The sequence below is a fragment of the Pezoporus flaviventris genome, unplaced genomic scaffold (assembly GCF_033815535.1).
Source record: "Pezoporus flaviventris isolate CSIRO_AGI_PZ_B2104156 unplaced genomic scaffold, CSIRO_AGI_Pfla_v1 ptg000015l, whole genome shotgun sequence".
NCBI classification, from domain to species: Eukaryota; Metazoa; Chordata; class Aves; order Psittaciformes; family Psittacidae; genus Pezoporus; species Pezoporus flaviventris.
In genome coordinates this window covers 458411-484046 of record NW_026892563.1, presented here as the reverse complement: position 1 = coordinate 484046, position 25636 = coordinate 458411, and the positions used below count along the sequence as shown (strand labels likewise).

Sequence of the window (25636 nt, the reverse complement as noted above, 5' to 3'; positions counted from 1 at the left end):
TTAGCCAGAAAGTGGAGTGGGGCTTTGTCAGGGTTGGGGGTGCATGCCACTGGGAGGATGATGCTGGCTCGTCAGAAGTCCTGCGAGTTCAAAGGCAAAGAAGAGGAAAATCTGGAGCCTTGTTTTTTGGGGCTGGGGCTTCTGTGTTCGTCACTCGTTTATTTTGGGTTGAAAAAGGTGTCTAGTCTTCCTTTATCCTCAGGGGCCCTCTGTGGGGCCAGCCAGTTTCTGAAGCAAGCTGGGCAGCAGCTTCCTTTGGGATCCAGCGGCACCTGAGCTTCAAATTCACCTGCTGTGGGTAAGAACACAGCATCCTACCACTGCAGTCACTGGCTGCTCAGCTGTAATGTCCCTTGGACATCTGTATGCCTGTCTTACATCGCATATATGAGGAAAAAAGGTTGGTCTGGTGAAGTTTTGTATTATTCTAAAAAGGAAGAAGGAAAATTAAGAAGCTGTTATGGCTTTTTTACTACATAAAAAAGATAGTAAATAACTAACAGAAGACACTTGTTTCTAGTGCCTGTTTTAGCTAAAATAATGGGGGTTAATTATTAAACCCTTGGTTGCTCACATATGCTCCTGATGCTTTAATCCTGGGTCACAGAAAGTTTAAGAGTGCTTTACAGGGGAGCCTCACTTCTTCAGCCTTTCCATGCTGACAGGATGTTACGGGTTTTGCTGGTTACTCTCTCTGTAGCTGCTATTGCTCATGCTGAGCTCTGCAAGCCAGGTAAGTTTTGGAGCTTATTCCCACCCTTTCCCAGATAAATGTAGCTATGAGTTTACATCTGTAATGCTGCCAGCTTCTCAGATTTTTATTGTAACTGGTTGTCTCTGGTTTGGAGGTTGAAATGCTGAGCATTCACTTCTTTTATGAGTTTGCAAATTAAATCTGGAAGTTGATCTCACTTAAAAAGGTCGTGGTAACTCTCACTGAGACTCTGTAGGGCTATGGCTTTTTTCACGCCAGTAACTTCTGTCCTCCTAACTGGATGATCTGTAGAGACAAATTTAGAAGAGCTGCCATTTGTGAAATAATCAGAGAAGTAAATAAGTCCTATTTTGGCTGATTGTCAATATATGTTTCCTTTTTTCTCTCTTTGTGCCAGATGCACAGAATGCTTTCAAAGTACGGCTTAGTATCAAAACAGCTTTGGGAGATGATGCAGTAAGTAAAATATCTTCACATATTCATCCTAACTGAATATATAAGAAGTAATGTATACTGTAAAGTTTCTGAAGGCAGCACAAGCAATTTGTTTTGAAGTGTTAATTGTAATAGATGTGCTCAAGTCATGATCCAGGCATCCATTTCTTGACATTTGACTAGTCCGCTCCTTAAAATGGGATCCTTTAAGAGAAGTATAAAGCTCATATTTTCATAAAGATAATATTCTGTGAAATATTTTATTTTTTTCCTGGAAAAACAGTAGAAGTATTACACTTTATGCATGAGAGGTGCAGCATAAAACTTAGTCTGTATTTTGGGAAAAGCACTTCTACTTCAGTGCTAATTGTAAAGTCAAGTATGTCTGGGAAGAGAAGCAGGAAAAGATTGTTAGGTCTTTATAAAATGGGACTTATGTCAGACTCTCAGACTGCTCTGGAGAGATCATTCAAGCATATCTCATCAATTCCCTACTAATGTAGGGCTTCATCAGACAGTGGCCTTTCTTCTCATGAGGCTCATGAGGACTAGAATGCTTCAGCTTAAAGCAGGTCCTTGAGCTTAATGAAGTACTGTTGTGAGCAATAAGGGTCTGTGATACATAAGAGACTGGGACATTGGATGACTGAATGGTCCTTCCTGATCTAAAGCACTATGAAATATGGCAGAGCTCAGTACTTTGTTTGCAGTGTAGAATGCTTAGAGCAAATCTGCAGTGTGATACAGCATAAAATTAGATATGAAATGTCTTGAGCAGTTTTCTATCTGGAAGTCTGGTGTCTAATTATGTTAGGAGCCCTGGGAAACAAAAAGCAGTTGGTTACATATTATAAGACATTGGAGACGTGTAAGTCTCCCTGTGACTGTAGAAGCCTTTCCAAAATTAGAGGTGGTGTAGCTGCTGTGCTTGGAGCTGGGGTAGCTGCACTGTCTGTTGCAGTCGAAGTTTGAGTAGCTGCTTTGCTTGCCACTGGGGTAGCTGTGCTGTTCATTGCAGCAAGAGTTTGAGTAGCGACTGTACTTGTTGCTGGGGGTGGTGAAGCTGCTGTGCCTGGAGCTGGAGTAGCTGCACTGACTGTTGCTTTGCCCTCACATCCACTGACATTTTTTTCCTTTTGAAGGTGCTGGACAGTGTTGAACAAGGCCCTGTAAGCATAGGCCAAGCCCCAGCACGTTGCCATGATTTGTCCATCTCTGGTATGGCCAGAATGGCCACACAACTCATTTAAGGGTTTCACCATTCTGGATTTTGCAGTTGTTCGGTGGTGAAATTCCAAAGTACTGGAGGGGCCCACTGACCTAGATACTTGCCCATACTATCCCACACACCCTGCCACTCATGGCTGTCCAGCCTCAGGGAAAATCTCTTGGTCCTCCTACATCGTCGTTTGACCCCAGACAAGACCCAGACCTGACTCTGCTTAACTCTTGAAATCATTCGTGAGCAAAATACACTCTGTATGCATGCCAACATGGTGCTCCCCATCACGATCAGCAAACAAGTCTCAACAGCATTAAAAGGCCATTCAGAAACTTCAAAACTCACAAATGTAAATGGTCTGGGGGGAGGACTGGGAGGGTAAAAGGATGTCTCCTTCACAGGTTGACCACCTGAGGAGAAAAAAGATGTGTAATTGCTAAGCACTTCTATTATATACCTCCCAAAGTATAAAGGTGGTGACCACACTGGGAACATAAACCAGATCAGTTTCATGATCAATGATTCTATTGTATTACAAGTCATTACCATAAAGTACAATAAGACAAAAACCTTAGCCCAAGCCCCACACTTGAAAAACACTAATACAGCAAATACCGGATGGAAGTAAGATACGATATACTGAAACTGTGAGATCAAGAGGAACAACCTTGAGCGCAAATAAATCAGCATTGTGACGAGTGACTATTAATCCAGTCAGATCCGTCATTATCTCAACCCTTCGGGCCCCATGTTGGCGCCAAAAAGAACTGTTGTGGTTTAAAACCTAGCCAGACAGGTTGTTCACTCACTCCTAGTGAGTGGTGCCGGGCTGGAAGCAATTGAGGCCCCCCCCAACCAACCTGGGGTCTCTCCCCTTCCTCACTCCCGGAGGGATGGGGAGGAGAATCAAAAGTGCAACTCCCACGGGCTGAGACAAGAACAGTCCAGTAACCAAGCTGACATTAGCAGGGGCCTTATCCTGCTGATAACTTCATAAACCAGACAAATTGGGAAGAAAAGTTCCAGATACATGCTAAAGTATTTGTGGAAATTCATATTGAAATCAATTCACTTGGGTGAGAGACTTTAATTAAACAGTAGTGTGAGCCTGATTAGTTCAAAAATTTATTGAAAATAGTGTTCTATGGCTTCTGTTATTGAAGCTTCTCTCGATGGTAACTGTAATGTTTCGATTTAATCTTGGTTCAAAATAGTAGCAAGGAATGAAAATTGCAGTTCCCAGTAATGTTCTTTCTTAGTGCTTTTTCCTTCTCCAATTGTAGTAAAATAAGGGGGGGGGGGAGGGGTATTTGATCATTTGGGACCTTTTTTTTATTATTTTTCATCTAAAAAGGCTTTGATACAAATAATGAATCTTGAAGTCATTTTGTATCACAAGAAAAAAGCAGTAACTGAGGAGTCTATTTTTTTTTTTAGATAGTAGTTTATTTCATATATATCTTCTGAATGGGACAGTTTAGAACAGCATTTTAGAACAACAACATGCAGAAAGTGGTATGATGCCATACAGAATTATTCACAAATAATGAACAATTTACAAAGTGCACAGGTAGTAGTTGCTTCTTTCCGTAGGCTTTGCAGTCTTCTTTGCAAATGCCTGAAACTGAAAACTGAAACTACTATCAAACTGAAATTTATTTTGATTGAATAATTTGGAACACTTTTTCATTTTATTTATCTCTTTTAGCAAAGAAAAGCATAATGATGTCACTGTATCACAGTAGGACACAGCCTGCTTAGAACATCTTGGTTATGATGATCTGCTGCTAATTTTTTTCCCATTCATTTCCAAGTCACTTCAAGCTGGATTACAATACAAAACACTGATACTGTGGGCATTTTGCTCTAGGATTGGCAGGATAACTCCAATGTGCAGGGGCACAGAAAATAGGTTACTGTCGTTTTCCACAAGGTTTAGTGCATGCCACTTTTTGTGAGGCTGATAAAGACAGGACACCATTTTTTAATCTGTTTACAAGGCAGGCTGTACTTTGAGGCAGGAGTGCCATTTCATATATTTATATGGTTCTTATCACAATGGAGCTGGAAAGAGCAGCTAAGAGACCGTATGTATTTAGCTGTTACCATTTTATTTGCAAATAATGGGTGTACTTGATATTGTTTGCTAACTAGTAGGAGGAGACATGGTATCTGTAGCCTAAATGAAAGGAAAGTGATTTGTGAGTCTGAGGATGATGTTAACTTTATGAGTAGCTTCTGGAATAGGTGCTAGTCACTAGTTGCTTCCTATGCATGGAGGTAGCAGAGTGCTAGAGAGTTAATTCAAAAGGGCCAAAGACAGCTAGGAAGTGAATAGAAATTATATGCCCTGAGAATTCCATGTAAGTCTGTGTCACCACTCAGTTTAAATGTCAGAGTCAGAAAGCTGGTACCTCAGGGGCTGCAGACAGGTGAAATAGAAGTATGTTCATATGTCTGTAGCCATACTGTAGCCTGAATGGCTGTTTAATTAAAACACAGAACTGTTCAAGAGGGAGGGGACCTTGGAAGGTCCCTAGTCCCCTGCTGCTCAAAGCCAGGTCAACACTGAAATCAGATCAGGTTGCTCACGGCAATTTTGTAATATTATAATCTATCTTGTTCTGCTACTTTAACATTTAATGTTATCTTCCTTAGAGCATTACTATACCATTTCACCTCATCAACAACTTACACATCTATCATCAACCTCCGCTTTTGCTACAGGCACTTAAAACTGGCTTTTACAGTCAGCTGTGTCTAATTCTCCTCCTCCGTAACATATAAAGGATGACAAGCGCAACTGAGCCATGGTCTTTGTGTGTGTTCCTCTGTGTAGCAAAGAAGATGGTAAACAGTAACGTTTCTGATACTGTCATGTAAGGTTTCATTGATAACAGAGTTATGCTTATAGTGTGTGGTTGCAAATGATATTTAATATTTCCTCTCTAGCAGCACAAAATGTGCATTAATAGCTGTACTTTATAGGAACATGAGAGCAGAAGCAACATCCTCAGTCATCAGCTGCAGTCCAGGCTTTTGCAGTTGGAGGATAAAGGTGAAACTGATAAAGCCTGATAGTAGAACAATTCAGGTTTCTAGGTTTCTTTGCACCTACCCCTCTCTGACTGGAGAAAGCTGATGATTAGAAATTGACTTCTGGCAATCCATGCCCACTTGTCCTGAATTCATACAGTTTGTTAGCTTTAAGGTATTCTTGCCATACTTTTCCTCCTCATTATGTTCCCTTCCTCTTGCATATTCCTTCATGAATCATGTCCTGAGGTTCTTGTTCATATGGAGCCCACAGCAACCTTAATCTCCTCTTAACTTCTGTCTGATCACTGTTTTCTTGGGACTTCGTGCCCTTCCACCCAGAAGTTTGTTTGCAGCATCTTTTTCAGCATCTCAAGCAGGCTCCCAGTTTCTGCTGAGCTTTCTCTCTTTCCCCATTTCTTGCAGCTTTCTGTTTATTCTGTCTTCTTTTTAAAGTGCTTACTCTTTTAGCTGGGGATTGAGTTCCTCACTACAAATTAATTTCCCTGTTTTAAGATGCCCTTTGTTACTCTGACTTAAAGAACCTATAGGCTACTGCATTATTTATGAAAACTGGATACTTGATAGTGACAAATTGTGCATATATACATGTACTGCACTGAATGAAGCATACCAAATACATATACTCAGTAGTACTACATTGCATTTGTGTCTTTTTCTTTTTCTTTTTTTCTTCTTTTCTTTTTTTTTATTCCCTTCCCTTCCCCTGCCCTCCCCTCCCCATGATTTTTTGTCAAGAAAACAGAGAACAACTTTTGGAGCCTGCATTTTAATTTCTATTGAATTAGTAAGGATGCTATTTTTCTTTTGTCTCATGTGCGATGTAGTAATTTGTATTATAGTTTAGTTTGTCTTGTTGCAAGGATGACATGCAGCAATAAGGCCATAATCTCGTTTTATTTCTTGGTGTCCTGGTATCCAACTCTCAGAGACTACCTTCAGCATTATCTTTTTTTTTTTTGAGGGGGGAGGGACAAAGTGAAATAGTCTTTGAGAGTGAATTTAGGCCTTTTGCTTCACTAGGGTTTATCCAGCAAAAGAGTCAAGGCCATCAATGCGGGTGTGTGAGGGAGAATTCTAGTAATATGCCTTATCTTTGGTGCAAGAATCTTTGCATCTCCAACTTTTGGAAGCATTCAATGCATTAAGCTTTTGGAAACATTCTTTGCACTTTATATTGTGCTTTATAACAGCTGCTCTTAAAAGTCCTTAGTGAACGCCAGATAGTGGGTAGGAATTTATTTTCATAGCACAACCAGAGAATTTATTCATTTTCTTGATCAATATAGCATTTCAAGTTCAGTGACCCTTTTCCCTTTTCTGTATTTCACTGGTGCTGAAACTGATTATCTTCCTTCTTCCTTTACAGTATGCCTGGGATGCTAATGAAGAGTACCTCTTCAAAGCAATGATGGCTTTTGCAATGAGAAGATATTCCAGCAAGAGCACGACTCAGTAAGCACCTACTCTGATTTGCCTTATACATATTAAAATGCTGTACGTAGTGGTGCATTCTTTGCTGTAAAGAACTGTAGAAATCGTTATATAAAGTTCCTGAAAACAGACTATACCACTATATTTCTTTGACACACAGATATATGTTTGTCATGGTTTAACACCAGCTGGCAACTAAATAGCATGCAGATGCTCACACACCCCCCACAGTGGGATGAGGAGGAAAATTGAAAAAATAAAGTAAAACCTGTGGGTTGAGATAAAAGCAGTTTAATAGTTAAAGTGCAATGTGCTACTGCTAGTACTACTACTAATAAGAATGAAAGTGAAATAACAAGGAGAGACATATAAAACTAGAAGGGAAGAAGAAAAGAGAAAAAAAAACACCACAAAACAAAAAAACCCAGAACCCCAGTAAACACAAGTGATGCACAGTAAAATTGCTCACCACCCACCAAACGATATCCAGACCAACCCAAACAGCAATTGGTCCCTTCATGCTTAACTCTCCCCCCGCCCAGTTTCTATACTGGGCATGGCTGCTGTGATATGGAATACCCCTTTGGCTAGTTTGGATCAGGTGTCCTGTCTCTGCTCCCTCACGGCTTCTTGTGCCCCTCCTCACTGGCAGATCATGAGACTGAAAAGTCCTTAATTGGGGTAAGCATTACTTAGCAACAACTAAAAACATCAGCGTGTTTTCAGCATTGTTCTCAGACTAAATCCAAAACACAGCACTGCACCAGCTACTAGGAAGAAAACTAACTCTATCCCAGCTGAAACCAGGACTGTGTTAAACATCACACTCTCTTTGTCTTAAGCAATGTTCAGTCTTTGGACCAGTATCCCTGTTGATGTGAGTTCAACAGCTGCGGATCTCAGTGGATTGCGCCGTTTCACTTTAGCAGAATCTGACAGTAAGACATGATACTTTCTGCACACCATACGGGGAAGAGGTGAAGGGACACATTGGCAAGGTTAAGAAATGCAGTACAGATCCTTGAATAGGCAGCTTTGGTGCACATTTCAGAGCACAGCTCCAGTGGTATGCTGAAGATGAGCTGACTTGGGGAACTGGAAGGTGGATGGCTATGCTACTGCTCTGTTCTGCTGCGTGTATCTATCCCTAATATTGCAGTGGTTGAGTTACATAACGTCAAGAAGTTTCAGATATTGCAGTTCAGACATAAATCAGCCTCTAATTGGTTTTGGGATTAAATCCACCCTGAGGTATTGAATATTCTTCTCAGGTTTCTGATCCTTGCAATTTATGAAATTAGATATCAGAATAGGCAGACTATTTAGCAAGCTGTATTTTCAGTATGTATCTTAATTGAGAAACCTTATAAGTGAATTTCTATAGGTCTATTATTTTTTCTTTTTTTTTTTAGTCTTAAAGGAAAGATTTATAGTTCTGGTAGGCTAATGAGAATAAGGTTTTTAATTTACTTTAATAAACCCTGCTTCACGCTGTCATTGTATCAGATGAAGCATATTCCACGTTTGCAAAGGTATTAGTTACCTTTAGTCACATGGTGATTATTGTGGCTGCTGCACTTTCTCTTAAATACAAGGCGATTTCCCTCTCTGTGTAACACGAATGTTTGGTTCCTTGCTGTTTCATTTTTATTCCTCAGAAGTTGTCTCCTTTGAGCAAGACAGCCATTATACTGAGCTTAACAGAAACAGCCAAGTATGCTACTGCACCCAATTAAAATGACATTTAAAAAAATGAGTTCAAGATACAAGTTAATTAAAGGTGATTATGCAGGGCTTTTTCTCAGGTTTTCAAATTAGCAGAGGTTGCAGAGTATCTGATCCGTAAAGATTTGCTTTTGTACACTTATTTTAGTCTCATGTCCTTTTTGTAAATTACTTTCTTCAAAGTCATAGTTCTTTCACATAGCAAAAAACCTGGGTCAGAAGCCAGTGATCTTTTTCCTCTTTAAGCAAAATGGCTCTCTGCACATTAAAGTGAAATTAGAAAGCTTGGTGCAGGAAGAGTTAAAAAATCAAGCCAGTATGAAAGCAGTTAAAGTTTGAATGGAAGTTATCTCTATCCACTCTGGGAAATCACAGAATTTATGCTCACTTAATTCAGTCTCCTACCAAGACAATTTTTCCTATGGACAAATACGATAATGTCAGTGTCACTGCAGTTTGGAGGAGGGGTTGGACATGTCAATAATTTCCTGCTGCTATGTTTGTCAGAAGTGAAGTCAGTATAATATTTGGAAACAGCTAGGTGTGGTCATCTTTATATCTTTTTAAGATGGTATAGGACTTCCTTATGTGGGGTATAGCTTGTTGGGGTGTACCTTCGAGGTATAACTGATAACTCTTCTAGCACTTCTAGATACCTCTGGGGTCATGTGTAGACAGCATGTCAACCGACAGCTGTGCCGCTCTGAGATCTGGTCCAACTTGCTAGGCAACAGACTGAGGAGTTTCCTATTTATAAATTTCTCACAAGTCCCAGAGGACCTCTGACTCTTCAGAGTTCAGCAATGGAGATCTAGGTGAACCTCTCAGTGCACCCCAGCTAACCTGCCTGTTACATGAGATCAGGAAAGTTATGAAAGCCTCCATCCTGTTAGAAATCTGGAAATAATATACTCCTTTCCCCACCCGTGTGGCTGGCAGCTGGAGTAACTGGGTATAGAGGAGGGAGTGCAGCCCATCTCCATCCCGTTCACAGTGGGAATGGAGGTGCAGGACCACTCAGCATCCCAGATTGTAGAGCAGCATGCCCTGCACACTCTTGCATAGCTGGTAAGGAGAGTGTTAGCACCAGCAGGAGCTGGTGTCAGATGAATTACACTGCGCTGCAGGAGCTTTTACAGATTAATGCCAACACATTTTCTTTGGGAGCTGTAAAAGATCAATGATAATTATTCTCTCATAAAATAACAAACAAATTGTTTGTGACTGCATTCTGGTAGCATCTAAATTTACCCAAATTTTGCATCTGTTTAATTAAAGACTTTTGTCAAAATAAAGACTTATGAAAAATTCACCAGTATTTTATGTAAGCAAATGCTGGTTCTGCCAGGGTATAAATTCTGCACCATCCATAACCAGGATGTGACAAACCTCCCCTTTAACGTTGATTTCTAGCACACCCACAGCCTTGCAGTAACTCACAGCCGCAACTAACTCCCACATGAGACCAAATGCCATTAACTTGAGCTAGCTGGATCAGGCCCCAGAATAATCTGTCTGGTGGATCAGCATAACCATTGTTACAGTCTGTTCCATCATTTTTGAGATTCAAAGTCATCTTTTGTTAGGCTTCTGGAGCTGAATAAAAGCCAGCCTGTAACGACAAGCATTTAAATGTGCCGCGGGAAACAACAGCTGATGGTGCTGTTGCCCTTGTGTAACTAATGCAAAATGGACAGGATTGCACATTACATCTTGAGTTCTCTAAAGTTAATTTCTAAACTAGAATTTAATAAATAATGAAGCTCTGTTTAATGCTTGAAAGGCTTGTCAAACTTTTCAAGTTTGTATGAAACAAAGACACAATCCATCAAATTACTCAGTAATTATTAATACATATAAAATAAATATTTCTTTTTCAGTGAAGAATTAAACCCCCTTTATTTCCTGCTCTGTATATGGGTTCTCAATACGTACATTACTGAACTATGTGAGCCAACCTTTGATCTCTCAGTGTTAAAAAAATATTGTCTGTAGTCTGTGTTAGTAACCCTGTTTTTTATAATCTGTGACTCATTTGAAATAATATGCATCTCTTTTGGGCCTCAGACTAGTTGATCTTTAAAACAGAAAGAATGTCATCACATTTACTTTCATTCAAGTAATAGAATCTACTTTTGGTACGTCTTTTCCTCATTTGTATATTAAAAAAGCTGAAGTATTCCCCATGAAATGATGAGAAAAATATCCATCAACATTATCCATCTTCCTAAGACAGGCTTTTTTGGTACTAAAAATATTGTGTCTATTTAGAACAAGAAAATAAGCTTCTAGAGTTAAAGCTGTTACAGCAAGGTGATCTCATTGCTGCTGTTCGCAAAGAGGAAGAAAGTAACATTTCTTTGCAGGAGCAGCCGCACAGCACTGGCTTGGAAGGGGCCTGATGCCTTCAGGAGTTAGAGATAGGTGCTCAGGACCTGGGGACTGTGGTTCTTTCACGAGCTAACGACCGCTCGAGGCAACCAGCTCCCCAAGTCTCTGGCAGCTCTTTCTTACCCTAACCAAGCCTTTATATCTCCATAAGGAACAATGATGGTGTTTCAGGCCAAAGAACCATCAGGGTTTCCTGCACCCAACTCACTGATGTTCACTTGCATATATTAAAGGAAATGCAATTTCAGACTTCTGCCATGGTGCCATAAAGCAGAACCAGCAGAACCATTTTAATGATAACAGTTTCCTATAGTACCTGTGACAAAAGTCTTCTTGCCTGCTAAGGAAGTAGAAAGATGTCCGCATATATGTTTACAAATACATTTAATAAGCATAGTGCATCGAGATATCAGATTCTCAAATCTAAACAATATATAAGCATAGTGTAGTAATTCTTCTGCATGCTGTGAAACAAACCTGCGTGGAAACAGCACAGAGGAAAAAAGCCAAAAAGTGTACCTGCTGCAAAAAGATTTCCACATTGGTGCTTGTTGAACCGGTCTGTTTTGGTGTTTACTCAATCCCCTTTGAAATTCTCAGAAGCAGTATTACTCTTTTTGGAGACTGGGAGGATTTACAGCATTCAGATTCTGCCAATGGTGGTGGCAGTAAAGCCAGATTTTGGATTCTTATAATTGAGCAAAGATTTTAGACAAAATAGGGAGCAGAAAGGAGACAAAATTCAAGTATTCTAGCGTAAGCCTTGCTGCCCAATTGATTGAGTCAGTGCTGTTTGTTCTAGAGAAAGATATGTTGCCCCAAAATGATGAACTGCTATATCACATGCCGAAAGCTTTGACACTGGGAAGACCCCAGATTGAAGTGTCTCTGAATCTCTGAATGAGAGTAAGAAAGTCAGGGTGTTCTGCCAGTCTTTATGAAATTTATTGGGGATCTCTTTGTGGATCAGACTTTCCTCACTCACCCCATTTCAAAATCATCTGTAGGGCAATATGAACTCAGATTTTCTACCTGGGTCAGGTTTTGATTGCACTACAGAAATTCCAGCTTTAGGAACTGCAGTGAAATGAAGCCTTAGGTCCTACTGTTCTAAATTCTCCTGATGGAAAACTTCCTCTGCAGATACAATTTTGGATATTCTGTGAAGTCAGCAAGACACTCCCCCCTCCCCCAAATGTTGTGCTTTGCTTTTGTTTTGGGAGGACTAAATCTGCTTTGATCCTCTGACTGTTGCCAGCAAACTGATGTGAACATCTTTCCAAATTCCAGGGGATGACTTTCCTCTTTTTTCCATAAAAATTCTCTATATTTGCAAAATTGTCATTGTTCCATAATAGTAAAAGTGGCTGTTCCAGCACTGCAGACTTACTGATGTCAATTTTATTGTGTATCTCTATTTAATACATACCTTCTCTGTAAAACAAAAGGTTGCACTACCCAAGATACTCAGAATACTGCCCCAAAAGGTTTTCAGCAGTAAGTAAAATATTTGTGCAAAAATACGCATAGTGGAATACTGTGATCAAGCCAATGCCTGTTGTGCCTTAAAAGCAAACTCGTTCTTTTCTGGACAAAGTCTACACATTCATCGGCAATTTTGACTGCCTTGTATTCCTTCCTGCCTCATGCTTCCTGTTTCTCAGGCCACTGCAGAGGTCATTTAATTATGATTGTAATTAGCCGGCAGATGGCACTACAAAACAGAACTCTGCCGCAGGGGAGGTGGCTAGCAGCTGGGAATTCATCACCCTGAGAAGGATCACAGGTTGGAAAAGCAAATGTTAAAACCTGAATTTTGATGATGGACAGGCTAAATCTTAAAACCAATTGTAGTAGTAATGGATGTTACAAACATCACTCCAGTGAATTAAAAGAGGGGCTGCAATCTTCTTCACTGACATACTGCAGAGTTTCCTTCTCCAGAACAGCAGGAAGTATCTGAAGACTGACCATCCCAACTGAGGTTGGTCAAGACAGGAGAGCTTGTGACCAGGTAGAACTTGTGCAAAGGGGAAACGAGTCAGGGCTGCTCTCTGGAAATAAAAATGATCCTAATTCTTGGTCCTAGACTTTCAGAATATCTGCTTGCTGCTTGGACATGGTCAGTAAACCTGAGTCCTGAGCTAAATTCTTTAGGTTATTTATTAATGATCATAAAATCATAGAGTCACAGAATGGTTTGGTTTGGAAGCAACCTTAAAGATTATCTCATTTCAGCCCCCTGCCATGGGCAAGGACACCTTCCCCTAGACCAAGTTGCCCAAAACCCCATCCAACCTGAAAGTATATAATTATATATGTATATAATGTATAATGATAAAGAACTAAATATTTTTTCCCCATTTTTATCTCTCTAGCTCTCTTTCATAAAGACTTCAGCAGTCCTTTTATGGTACATGTGATGTTCCTTGCCATGCTGTAATTAATGTCACATTATACAATTCCTATGTATTATGCATTTGGCTGGTTTGTTTCTTAGTTGTGTGGATAAACTGGGAACACACAGAAAGACATAAGGTTACCATCTATCCTCAGTCACTACTATGATATATTGCCCTTCACTTTAGTTTAAATACCATGACATTCCATGGATTTTTTAAATGATACTTACACCTTTTACTACTATGAGTGATAGAAAACGAATTTGTAAGAATCTGAAAAAAGTAATTTAAAAGACATTTTTTTTTCAGACTTTTTACATAGTATGCCATAAGAAGCTGTGTGCCTGGGGCCTTCCACTATTAACTTCACATAAAGCTGAGCAATCTTTTTAAACAGATAAGATAAATCTTTGTCATAGCATAAGCTAAAGGTCATAGGCCAGTGTCAGTAGAATATATAAACTTAGCCCATTGCCCTTACTCTGTGAATAAAGATGTGAAAAAGAATAACATCGGTTTCATTGCTCTTCCCTCCAACAAATGTATCCTATATGAGGACTGCATTCATTTGAAAATCATGTGGGGAATCCCTCATTCCTGGTTCCTGTGGCATTACCTGTCAAAACCAAAGTTCTTAGTTCAACCAATGCATTTGCCCCTTTATATGGCTTTAGTCACAGCCCTAATGATTAAGATGCAAGTATGTATTTTTCCATTTGATTGCACTAAATGTGTATGCAAGACTATACAAGTTTGTAATAGATTCAGAAATTCATTTTAAGACTCAAGTTTGGTCTTAGTAAGCTTTTTTTATTATTATTCGTATTGGGAAATAGGAAATGCTGGGAGTGATATTTTTCTCTTGAGCATTAACTGTAAACGTTTTTAAAGTAAGAACTTTTCCCCCTTTAAATGAAAGATATATTTTAAGAAAATCTGTAATATTTCAGTAATTCCTTCTGTGCACTTTAATGATGATTGTTGTTTTAACTGTCTGCAGAATTTCCAATGTGCTGCTCTGCAATGTGACGGATAGGGTGTCCTTTTGGTTCGTGGTCACAGATTCTTCAAAAAATGTGACAACTGTTCCTGGAAGTGAGGTAGAAGCTGCCATCAGGTACAGCCACTGCCTCTGCAACCTTTTCTTCCTTGCTGACTGAGAATGCTTTCTCTCTCTGGACTTGTGTGAATGAGCACTCTGCCTCTTTAAGGATGAACCTGTCCAAGTAGTTAAAACACCAAGGGGTCACTACTCTTTCATGCATGTGAGATTAGAGGATTTTTAACAGTACCACAGAATGCAAAGCACGTCAGCATTGGGATTATGACTTGGAAGGAGTCTCCCTTACTGCTGGAGCCCCAGAAGAAATCTAGCCCTTTTCTAGAGCTTTACCTGTAATTTGCAGGTACTGTACTGCACATATGCTGCTCTCATCCAGCTGCTGTATTTTCCAGTGAGAGAGCCTTCTCCCTCAGATGAGAGAATTGCACACTTTCTGGGTGTAATTTATATCATAGAATCATAGAAACATTTAGGTTGGAAAAGACCTGTAAGATCATCGAGTCCAGCCATAAACTGTTAACACTTGACAGTGTTAAGTGTCAAGTCCATCACTAAACCAAGTCCCTAAATGTTACTTCAATGTCTTTTCAATATCTCCAGAAATGGTGACTCGACCACTTCCCTGGGCAGCCTGTTTCAATGCTTGACAACCTTTTTGGTGAAGATGTTTTTCCTAATATACAATCTAAATCTCCTCTGGTGTAACTTGAGTCTGTTTCCTCTCACCCTGTTGCTTGTTACTTGAAGAAGAAAATGACACCTACCTCTTGCCCTACTAGTTTCAGGTAGTCGTAGAGAGCAATAAGGTCTCCCCTGAGCCTCATTTTCTTCAGACTAAATAACCCCAGTTCCCTCAGCTGCTTCTCACAGGGCTTGCTCTCCGGACCCTTCACCACCTTCCTTGCCCTTCTCTGGACCCGTTCCAGTACCTCAATGTCTTTCTCGTAGTGAGAGGCCCATAACTGAATACAGTATTCGAGGTCATTTAACTTTCATTGCATGACACATGCACATCTATGCCTAGACTAATGGCCACAGGCTCCCTTTTGGTGCTTCTCAAGCGCAGTTCATCTGACTTAATTTAGAAGTCAGCTTTCACAATACAAGAGCTCCTGTGAATTCTTTATGACCAGAGCTGGCTGTGTCCCAGCTTGGCTTAAATAATCTAACAATCTTATGCTTACATTCTTTTCATATCTCTTACTAGAATGCCAGTCGATAACGTTGTTGAGCGTTGCTTGTACAAATGACCGTACAGTACAAAGCAGTTTGCTTTCTACTAAATATCACATTCTGTAGCCAATAAAAGGAGTGTAGAGCTGAAGAAGGGGAAAAAAAAAAAAAAAAGGGTAATCTGACTTCAGCATTACTCGTACATTTCTGGCGCATGGAGTGGAAAACAGACCTCTTTGTTTTCAGGCATTCTGTACTTTGTCTTGAAAATTCATGTTATCTCTATGGAGGTGTAATGCCTAATTCCTGATGAATGAGTATGCGTTCTTTGGGAAGGATTAACTTAAGCTCATGAGCAGATTAGACTATTTCCTACACAGACACCAAACAATAGCTTCATAGCATTAGTGAAGGAAGCAGATTATTTATTCACTGAAGTTCTCTGTCAGAGTGATGGAATGCAGGGGTTTTGCATTTCTGTTATTCTTTGATACCTTCAGTAGCATAAGCTGATTTATTTAAATCTTTTATGTGCCCTGTTTGCCACAGAAATTGGATGCTGTTATAGTATGTTTGGTTTTTAACTGTTGTCTGTCACCTGATAAAGAATATGCTATTTATAGGAACTTTTATAACTTAGAAATGAGAAATAAAATGATCTATAAAACTACAATACTTTTTATTCAATTGCTTCTAATTGTAGGCTTCCACAGTAAACCATTATTCTAATTCTTCATGCTACAGTAGCACATAAGAACACTACTCATGGACCATAATTTTATTGTATCATATTCTCTACACAGTAAGAATAAAGTAAACCTTTTCAGAGCTCTGTATGAGACTCAAGATCTTGCATAAATATACACAAGGTATACTTATGCATATACAAACATGAAATGCACCTGTAGCTGCCTGCATGTGTTTCAGCACATAATTCTGTAACTCCAGCTGTTAGATGAGGGTGAACAATGCTTATTTCAGCTGTTCACAATGATTCTTTCATATCAGTAAGGATAAAAATCTTTTCTAAATCAAAGACGGATTACCGTATAACGAGTCTTTTAATATGCCATGGCTTTCAGTCTTCCCCAGGAATGCTAGCTTTTCATTAAGGCTAAGAACTTCCTGTTTAAGGGAAAGGCAAACATTATAATTTCCAAGAAAAAAAATTTGCAAAATCTTACTTGCATTTCCCATATATTTGTTCTTAGGAAATACTTGCTTTATGGTAATTAGATGGAATTGTATACAGGAAAGCTGCTTGTAAATCATACAACTACAAACAAAAAGAATCTCTCAAGAAAAATATGTGTAATAAATTTTCTCAAAAATTTTTAACATTCTGAAAGAGCTAATGAAAGATACTGCTAAAGCCTCTTAAGGCTGCTTAGATTCAGATCCAAAAATGCCTGAAAATACTTAGAAGCAGTGACTGTGAGTGAAAGTATGTGTTAAAGGGTAGCAATTGAAAGATACTGCTAAAGCCTCTTAAGGCTGCTTAGATTCAGATCCAAAAATGCCTGAAAATACTTAGAAGTAGTGACTGTGAGTGAAAGTATGTGTTAAAGGGTAGCAATTGGAAAAAATGTGCAAAGTATAAATCCTTTTATATGCACCCTGCGGGGAGGAAGGGCATGTAGGCTATATGGGTGGATTCCTCTGGACCAAATTTTATCTTGTGCCTCATGGACCTAAGAAAATCCACAGGAGCAAGAGCAGATGTACCAGCCCATCACATGCAGGGTGGTTCAGTCTGAGGAACCAAGGGGCACTGAAAAGTAAATCCACTTCTGTGCTAATCTTGAATGCTGCATGAACAAGATAACAGAGCCACTGTTACAGATTACAACCTGCTAAGTCTTCAGTGTATGGTCCAAACTAGAAATAAATAATAATACTGCAGGTCTCACCTATATTTCCCAGTTTTTCACATGAACACATACAAAACTCAAGTGTACAAAAGTTTGTAAGTGTGTGGATGTCTGTGGATTACTGACAAGGTCTGTATTAAAATGAAGGTCTGTGTAATCTTGCCAATATCATACTGGATCAAACTCAGCCCTCCCAGACTTGCAGCACCTATATGATTTTTTTTTCCTTCTTTTTATCTTTTTAACTTGTAAAATGCCATTATAAAAAGTTGTGATGTTCTTTGTGTTTTTATGAAGGATGAACCGGAACAGAATCAACAGTGCCTTCCTGTTGAGCGACAAAACACTGCAGTTCGTGAAGATAACCTCAACCTTATCACCTCCTGTGGAGCCCTCCACACCTGTCTGGCTTATTGTATTTGGTGTTGTTCTTTGTCTTATTTTGGCTGGAATTGTTTTCCTCGTTGTTGCAGGGATTCATCAACGCAAGAAGTAAGCGGCTTAGCTTTTCTTCTGTCTTAACTGAATACTGCAAGTTAAGCCATCTGGGCTGGTTTTGTTTTTCAGATCAGTCTCAGAGAAATTATAGCTGTGCCCCCCTCTCCCTCACTAGGTAAAGATAACCCATCTGTCTTTTTCTGAGAAAAGGAAGTATAGATGTGAAGTGTAACAACTGTGAAGTATAGTAATGTTGAGTTGTACTGAGGAAATAGGGAGTACAAGAATATGATCCTGGAGAATACCTACCTAGACATGATAGCTTTACAAGACATTTGCTGTCATTGTTCTCAAGGTTTAGTGCCACAGGCGAGCCTCCTCTCACAGACTACCCAAATTGCTACCAAGAAGGAGAAGCCTAGCAGTGATTGTGTGCCTCCTGGCAGGGCTAAAAAAATTGCTGCTGCAGTTTCAGAAGACTCAGTAGGGGACACAATAATGATTAATGTATGGCTGAAGAGGGTCTGCTCAATGGAATGGTGCATGGTCTCACCTTATTGAGTGCAAAGAACCCAGCCCTTCACAGATTTCCAGATCTCCCCATGAGCCTAAGTGTTTGCTGTTTGGCAGTAGGGTAGGAGAGAGACACACTCTTTTTCTTTTCATTTCTGCCCTTTTTCTCTTAGTTTCTGTGGTGGCAGTGGTGAAAAAGAGAAGGCTACTCATGCTGTCCTAGTGTGAGCATGTTGGAGCAAGACAGAGAGCAGGTGGAATTTTGTTTCTGCCCTTTCTGTTGGCTTGGAAGTGGGCATAAGGAATAGAAATTTCTCAGGTCATCTGAGATTCTGCTGTACAAGTTCAGTTTCTGCCATGCTTTAGGCTGCCACAAAGGTTATGCTAAGCATGAAAAAATTATGACTTCAGCAACAGAGTTATATAGGAACAGCAGAAGAACTGAAAAAGGGTAAATCTCTGCTGACAACTAGATAATGTTAAAATTATTGACTATATGGTGAGCTGCATCCCCAAATACAACAGAACAAAGAATTCTTGTAAGAAGATATGAAGAGTGGTGTGTTGTAGAGACACTTCCTTTCTGCCTCCTTATCACCTTGAAGAACATTATTTTAACTGCAGAAGAACACCACTTATTGTGAAGGATAAGTGCTTCTCATAAAGAACCTGTAGTAGTGGAGTCAGAATCCCTTTAGTTATATTTTGCATTCAGAAGAATTGTATGTTTTGCAAGCCCTCTGTTTTTAAACAGCAGAATTTGACAAATAGATGAGAGATGCTGTTGGGGGAAGAGTCTGGGCAGATACTTCGGGTGTGCGATTAGCTTAGGCCCTGTCACAACCTTCCATGTGGTATGGGCTGAGTTATTTCATCTCTGAACCTAGGCAACTTCTTCTGTAAAACTGGAGAATGATGTTTCACTATATGAAGCCCATATGTGCCCTCTGTGTTAGTAAAATGGCTGTGTGTCTATGTAGGGCTTAACTTAAAGGGGGTCTTTGAGCATTTCAAATAAGTGTAATATAAATTATGCTAAATAGCTATGATTTTTTTTCTAGCTAAAATAATAATTTGTGTTTCATATCATGCTGAAAGACATTATTTTCTCCCCTCTTATTTTCAAAATAACTCAGCCGAGCTTGAGCGGTTCCCCTCAATATGGTGTAAACTACATGCTCATATTATCCTACCACCACTAATATGACTTGCTGCCTGCCTGTGGTCAGTTGGCATCCTCTCTGTGTCATGCTCTTGTCCTTTTACTTGTTATGCTTCATTTCTCCTGTTTCCCTTCTTTGCCTTTACATATAACTTTTCCTCAGAGCAGATCCCACCATGATTGAACTCCAACCCTCCTTTTACATCAATGGCATCTGCAGGCAGGGGCAAGGGAGTGAGAGAGAGGGTAAACTACTGTTACAAAGACTGGAAAAATAACATGGATGGTCTAAGCTATTTGGCTGCTTGAAAGAAGAGCCAGACATCAGAGAGGAGAAATTAGAAAGTACTCATCTCTTTTTCAGGCATCAAAGTATGTGACCAGGTTGTCAAAGATTTTAGCATGCCCATTAATGAGTTTTACTGGAAATCTGTCCAGAACTGACATAGCAGCAGCTTTGCTGCCTAGTAAGCCGTGTTGGAAATCTGGCCCCAAGGACAGTGTTGACTTCTTATAACTCATAAAGTCATATCAACCATGGAATGGTCTGAGTTGGAAGGGACCTAAAGCTCCTCTAGTTCTAACTGCCCTGCCATGGGCAGGGACACCTTCCACTTAGACCAGGTTGCTCAAAGCCCTGTCCAACCTGGCCAGGGATGGGGAAGCCACAACCTCTCTGGAAAACCTATTCCAGTGTCTCACCACCCTCAGAGGGAAGAACTTCTTCCTAATATCTAATCTAACCTACCCTCTTTCAATTTAAAGCCATTACCCACTGTTCTATCACAACATGCCCTTGTAAGAAGTAAAAATGTAAAAATTAAAAAAAAAAAAAAAAAAAGTTTGGAATTCTGTATTTATAGGCGTTTAAAGTATCAGTTAAATACCTCTGTTAAAGGAAGCCCAAAAGCACATGCTTCAGGCCATTCGTACTCAGGGTGGCTGGGAAGCACTACTGGCCTATAATGGAGTTTCAGGAATGAGTTACACTCATGCCTTATTTCTTGAATTAAAAAATTTTCTTAATTAGTCCTTCAGTGTGCATCACTGCCAACATATAAAATTCCAGCCCACAGCTGTCTGCAGTTGAAGAGCTCTGTGTAATTGTAGCCTTTCACTTTACAGTGAGCTGTATCAGACATACTGTCTCCCAGCCTTATGTTTGTTCTCCTGTCATTGCAGCTATAGGACACCTCCCTGTCTGATAATAGATTTGGCACATACCCAGGGCAGGATCATCCTCTACTGGTTATGCTGAACTAGACTGAAGTCTATCCTTACCCCCCAAAATACCATCTGCCGCAGAGGCCATAAACATTTGCCTTGGGAAGAGTGAAAACAGAGTAAGCACACGTTTTTTCCGTCTGTTACTCTCCCAATGTCTAATTTACAGCTGGGGGCCTTCCTGAGCTGTGTTGGGTTTTCATGTATTGAGTAACCCACAATGTTTTCTTCTTAACTTGTTAGTATCCCCTTGGACTCAGAAATTTTTGGCTTCTCTGAATTCCTATGGCAACGAGTTCTACACATCTCCTCTTCATGTAATTTCATAGAATCACAGAATCATAGAATGGTTTGGGTTGGAAAGAACCTTAAGATCATCTAGTTTGAACCCCCCTGCCATGGGCAGGGATACCTCACACTAGACCGTGTTGCTCAAGGCTCTGTCCAGCCTGGCCTTGAACAGTGCTAGTGATGGAGCATTTACCACTTCTTTGGGCAACCTGTTCAAGTGCCTCACCACCTTTACAGTAAAGAACTTCTTCCTTATATCCAACCAGAACTTTCCCTAAGTCTGAACCCATTACCTCTTATCACTACAGTCCCTGATTAAGAAAATTTCTTGCAAACCTGCTTGTTAGCATCTTCTTTTATGTTCTGGCCCCGCAGTTTTTGTACTAAAGAACACTCCTTTTAGCAACGTAAGAGCAGGTACAGCACTCAAGAGGTTTCCCCTACTACTGCCCATGTTTATTTTTAGCAAATCTGTAATGCCAAGAATCTCCCAAAGGCCAATAAAATTTTATTATTGTTAATATCGCTGTTATTGGCAGTTACACTGACTCAGGTTGTTACGGTTGTCCTGAGTCAGATTGTTACAGTACATGTTGCAGGATAGGAAGAAGCAGTGGAGCTGAACTTTGAGTTTCTTATCCTCTGAAACTGCTGATGCTGCAGGCTGTAAAGTGTAGCAGGTTTTTAAACTATGAACTAGTAGATCTCAAGGTCAGAATAAATCTGGAACTAAAGGAACATCGTGACATGTTGACTGATATTTCTGTATTACATCCTCTTGTGGTTGTATTTTTGGATAATTTTAATATGCTTTCGGTGGGAACTGGAGCCTGGAAAAGTGAAAGCTGTGCAATTGTTTGATCTAGAACACAGAAGTATAAATACTGGGTGGGAAGGTGACTGTTAATGAAGATTGACTGAAAAACACGGATTTGCAGCATTAAGAGTACCTAAGTTCTGGAGATCATCAAGGAGTGTGAGGGCATTCACGTCTCCACATTTGGAGACTATAGTCTTAAGATGATCAGTTTCTAAAGTTATGTTTTAATTTGCCCACATTATGGGGTAAAATCTATAACATACCTAACAGGGTCAGACTAGATGCTTAATGTGGTCCTTCCTGACATAAAGCAAAAACAGATGTAGAGGTTTTTTTCCATTTTTGTTTTTCACCAGCTTTTCCTTCTGCACTCTCCAGTCATTCTACAGAATGAGAAGGTGAAGTAATATGTATAACATGCTTACAACATGTTTACTTTAGGTTTTCTGATTCCTGATTCCTGATCTCAAACCACTAAACCAGGGTTTCCAGTCTTTAAGCCTCCACCATCTGTGGTATGCTTACAGCAGCAAAGAGGTGCACCAGATTATGCTTTTCATAACCTGTAATGAACTTCTGACTATATATGCAGTTTCCTGGCTGTGGAATCATGGTGGAGTGCTGCAGGTCAACAGAATAAGATGATTTTCTCTTTCTTGTTTTTAGAAAGAATAAAAAGCCAACAGAGAGAGAAAATTTAGAAGAGAAATGCGAAGTGACAATAACAGTAGAAAATGGGATTCCTTGTGAAGTGCTGGATTTAAAAGCAGGCCGAATTAACGGAGTCTTTGCAGCAGATGATGAACGGTTCACATCCTTATGAAATGCTGCCATTGCTCTCTGGTGTTTTTTTGAAAGACTCCTGTGCCTACCTTATCTCGTCACTACTCCTCAATGTCAAACATGAAGACAAGAAAAATGTCCTTTCACTTAATTTTCCTCAAGAGAACCTTTTGCTGATGACACATACACTTGAACCTCCATTACAAAGCTTTTGTTCATGGGCAAAGCAAATGAGAAGACCTCAAATGATAGCCATTAAAGATTACCAGAAGATGTGCAGCAAAACAAGGTTGAAACCTGCCTTGTGTCAGGCATTTAATTTGTAATGATTATTTAAATATGTCCATCGCTTGTTTTCCCCTAATATAAATGTGAAACTGCATTATTCCTGAATGTCACTGGGGATAACATTTATCATTGTCAATTCTTGCTGGGCTTTCTTTCAAGCCATATGCAAAAGTTTCTCTGTAAAATGACTTGGTTTTGCTGATATGCAGTATGCCTTTGGATGGAATAGTGATCAGTGCATGGAAGTTTTCATTTATTGAGAAAAAAAGCAGGCTTTCACAGCCTCCATAACAGCAGATTAAAAAGCAGCTGGACCATATATAGCTTTAAGGCTAGCAAAGGTCTGGTACTAAAACTGTTTTTCATTTAACAGTCAAAGTCACAAAGCATATGACCAGGAAATTAAGAGTTGCAAAAGTTTAAGATCCGTTGAAAGTAGAAGTTTCAACAAAGGGCAGATTTCTGAAGGTGCAGTCTGTAGTGAGTGGCCCAGCTCTCATTAAATCTATGAGGACATTTCACAGCTCTGAAAAAAAAATCCCCCTTACATTTTTAAATAGTGAAACTAGAGTAGACATCCAAGACATAGCCAGCCTGGGGTCAGGTGAACCTTCATGTGACAGCTGGAGAGCTTCTGAAAAGGTTCAGTGCTTGAGACACTAGCTGCTGGGCTTGGTGTACCCAACCTGCGTGACAACATGTAGGTGGTGGTAAGTTGGCAGAGACTTTTCAGACCTGCGTTGCTGTTTGTGTGGCTGGGAGTTGAGGGCATCAAATGGTGCCAGACCCTGAACTGCAGTGTTGGATTGCCATACGTACAGACTGTAGTATCTGGGCCCTGATCCCATTCCCATTTAAATCTGTGATAAAATTCTGACTGATTTCAGAAGAACTGAGCTCCAGTGAAAGGGGGTTCAAGTGTGTGGGTAACTGTACACAGAGAATGGAAGTGTGATGCAGTATCTGAAATCACCAAAGATGCCCATATCACTGGAGGCAGAATTTAACCATTAGGCATCCTGTTTGCTGTGTTTGGAGGCAATATTAGAAAACCCATTTATTTACCAGGGTTATTCCATCAGACTCCTCACAAAGAAGAACGGGGTAAAATAGTGTCAAAGCTGCTTGTAAAGGACCATCCAGTCCTAAGGCTAAAATGTTTCTTGTCTCTCAGGGTATACATCCTTCAGCATTTTGGCTGTATTGAGCACTTTTGGCTGTCAATTTGACTTAGCGCTGGCTGTTGCGAACAGGGTGAGCAAAAGGGGAGAAATGGGGAAGAGGAGGGTAAGCTGCAGGACAAAGGGAGGAAGCTGAGAGGGAGAAGCTCAAGGGAGTTGGGGGAGAAGAGGGCTAAATGCAAAATAAAACTATGGAACCCACTGATAATTTACCTCATGTGGTCTCATCTGTCACAGCTGTCCTGGTGGTGGGTCCCTCTGGACAAGGATGGCATCTTCTCTGTGTCCCAGATGGTGTGCTGCTCCATTCTGAAAAGGATTAATAAAGTCAGTTATTCATGATAGTATCTCAGTCCTTCAAAATTACCATCCACAATGTGGAGATATATTTCTCATAGGAATGTCAAAGATGAAGCTTACTGGTGTTTAAAATTGTATGGAGGGAAGATACAGAGTACAGTGTTATTATTGCTTCCTCAGTCATTACCCCAAGGTCTTTCACTTAGGCAGAGTTTTATTGAGGTAATTCAGATCCCATAATTTCTAGAACTTCACACTTTTTGTATTTTTTGTAGGACAGATAGCTACACTGCAGTGTGACCACAATGGGTTGCTGTAACTGCAGCCCCTCTGTAAGAACCCGTGAAAGATTTTGGTGAGAAAAGCTTGGCGGTGCAAGAGCAACTTCAAGCTACTGACTAAGAATTACTATTATCCTGTATTGTATTATATGATACCGAAATAAAATTCATTCGATATGGAAAAGGGCCAAGCATATCTGAGCAAAATAATTATCAAGGTCTGAGTGAAGAATTCAGCCCATGGCACTGGTGGATAATTTGAAAATAGATTGAAAGCCTCTGACCAAAAAACATTATGTGATGTGGGCTGAGTCTGGTGGTAGGTATTTAATCACTGACTTCCTCCCAGCTTACCTTTTAGCCACGTAATTACTTTACAGCAGTTTGGTGTAATGTTCTGCTAATGATGACATGGGATTTACTCAGATCATACATCTTGCTTGCCTCTCTGCTGACAGAAAATGGCTTGAGAGAAGCAAATGATACATGAACAGGCACATATCACACTTAGCAATGCTTTGAAGTCAGGGTTGGTATTAGCTCTTTCACTGAAATAGGTACCACAAACTGGGTTAATCAAGGGCGCAGTGCTACAGAAGTCTCTGCAGCAGGATCATATTAGAAAACAAAGAGCATTTTGATTTAGTAAAGGCTGTCGTCCAGAGCCTGCAAATGGTACAGTACAATTTATATTCCTTGAGGATCTCACCCAGATGTTTTATGTAGCTTTCACCTTTTTTTTTCTTTTTCCTCTAAACCACTTGCCATCAAACAACCTGATAATAAACAGAAAAATGAGGAACAAACAATATAGACTGTACTGTAAACTGCTTCCTAAAACAGTGAGTTGTTCTGCTTTCAGTTACA

At 39.9% G+C, this 25636-nt stretch overlaps 1 protein-coding gene across 2 annotated transcripts; it reads left to right on the top strand.

Annotated features, from left to right (window-relative positions):
* The first annotated feature begins 586 nt into the window (after positions 1-586).
* Positions 587-24530, top strand: CLTRN (collectrin, amino acid transport regulator). Of its 2 annotated transcripts, none has more exons than XM_061453149.1 (6): positions 587-733; positions 1113-1171; positions 6799-6884; positions 14382-14498; positions 17786-17980; positions 22603-24530. In XM_061453149.1, the coding sequence occupies exons 1-6, from the start codon at positions 667-669 to the stop codon at positions 22757-22759; spliced, it is 681 nt and encodes a 226-aa protein (XP_061309133.1). In that variant the 5' UTR covers positions 587-666; the 3' UTR covers positions 22760-24530. The 2 variants fall into 2 exon arrangements, with proteins under 2 accessions (XP_061309133.1, XP_061309134.1); XM_061453150.1 differs by lacking the exon at positions 22603-24530 and adding an exon at positions 20784-20944.
* Positions 24531-25636: the final 1106 nt, after the last annotated feature.

What these genes read in the sequence shown, in the direction of transcription:
- CLTRN (XM_061453149.1), top strand. Translation starts at nt 667, where the DNA reads ATGTTACGGGTTTTGCTGGTTACTCTCTCTGTAGCTGCTATTGCTCAT. An exon ending in TCCAGCAAGAGCACGACTCA is followed by an intron (nt 6,885 to 14,381) that starts GTAAGCACCTAC and finishes AACTGTCTGCAG; the next exon opens with AATTTCCAATGTGCTGCTCT. An exon ending in GGGATTCATCAACGCAAGAA is followed by an intron (nt 17,981 to 22,602) that starts GTAAGCGGCTTA and finishes TCTTGTTTTTAG; the next exon opens with AAAGAATAAAAAGCCAACAG.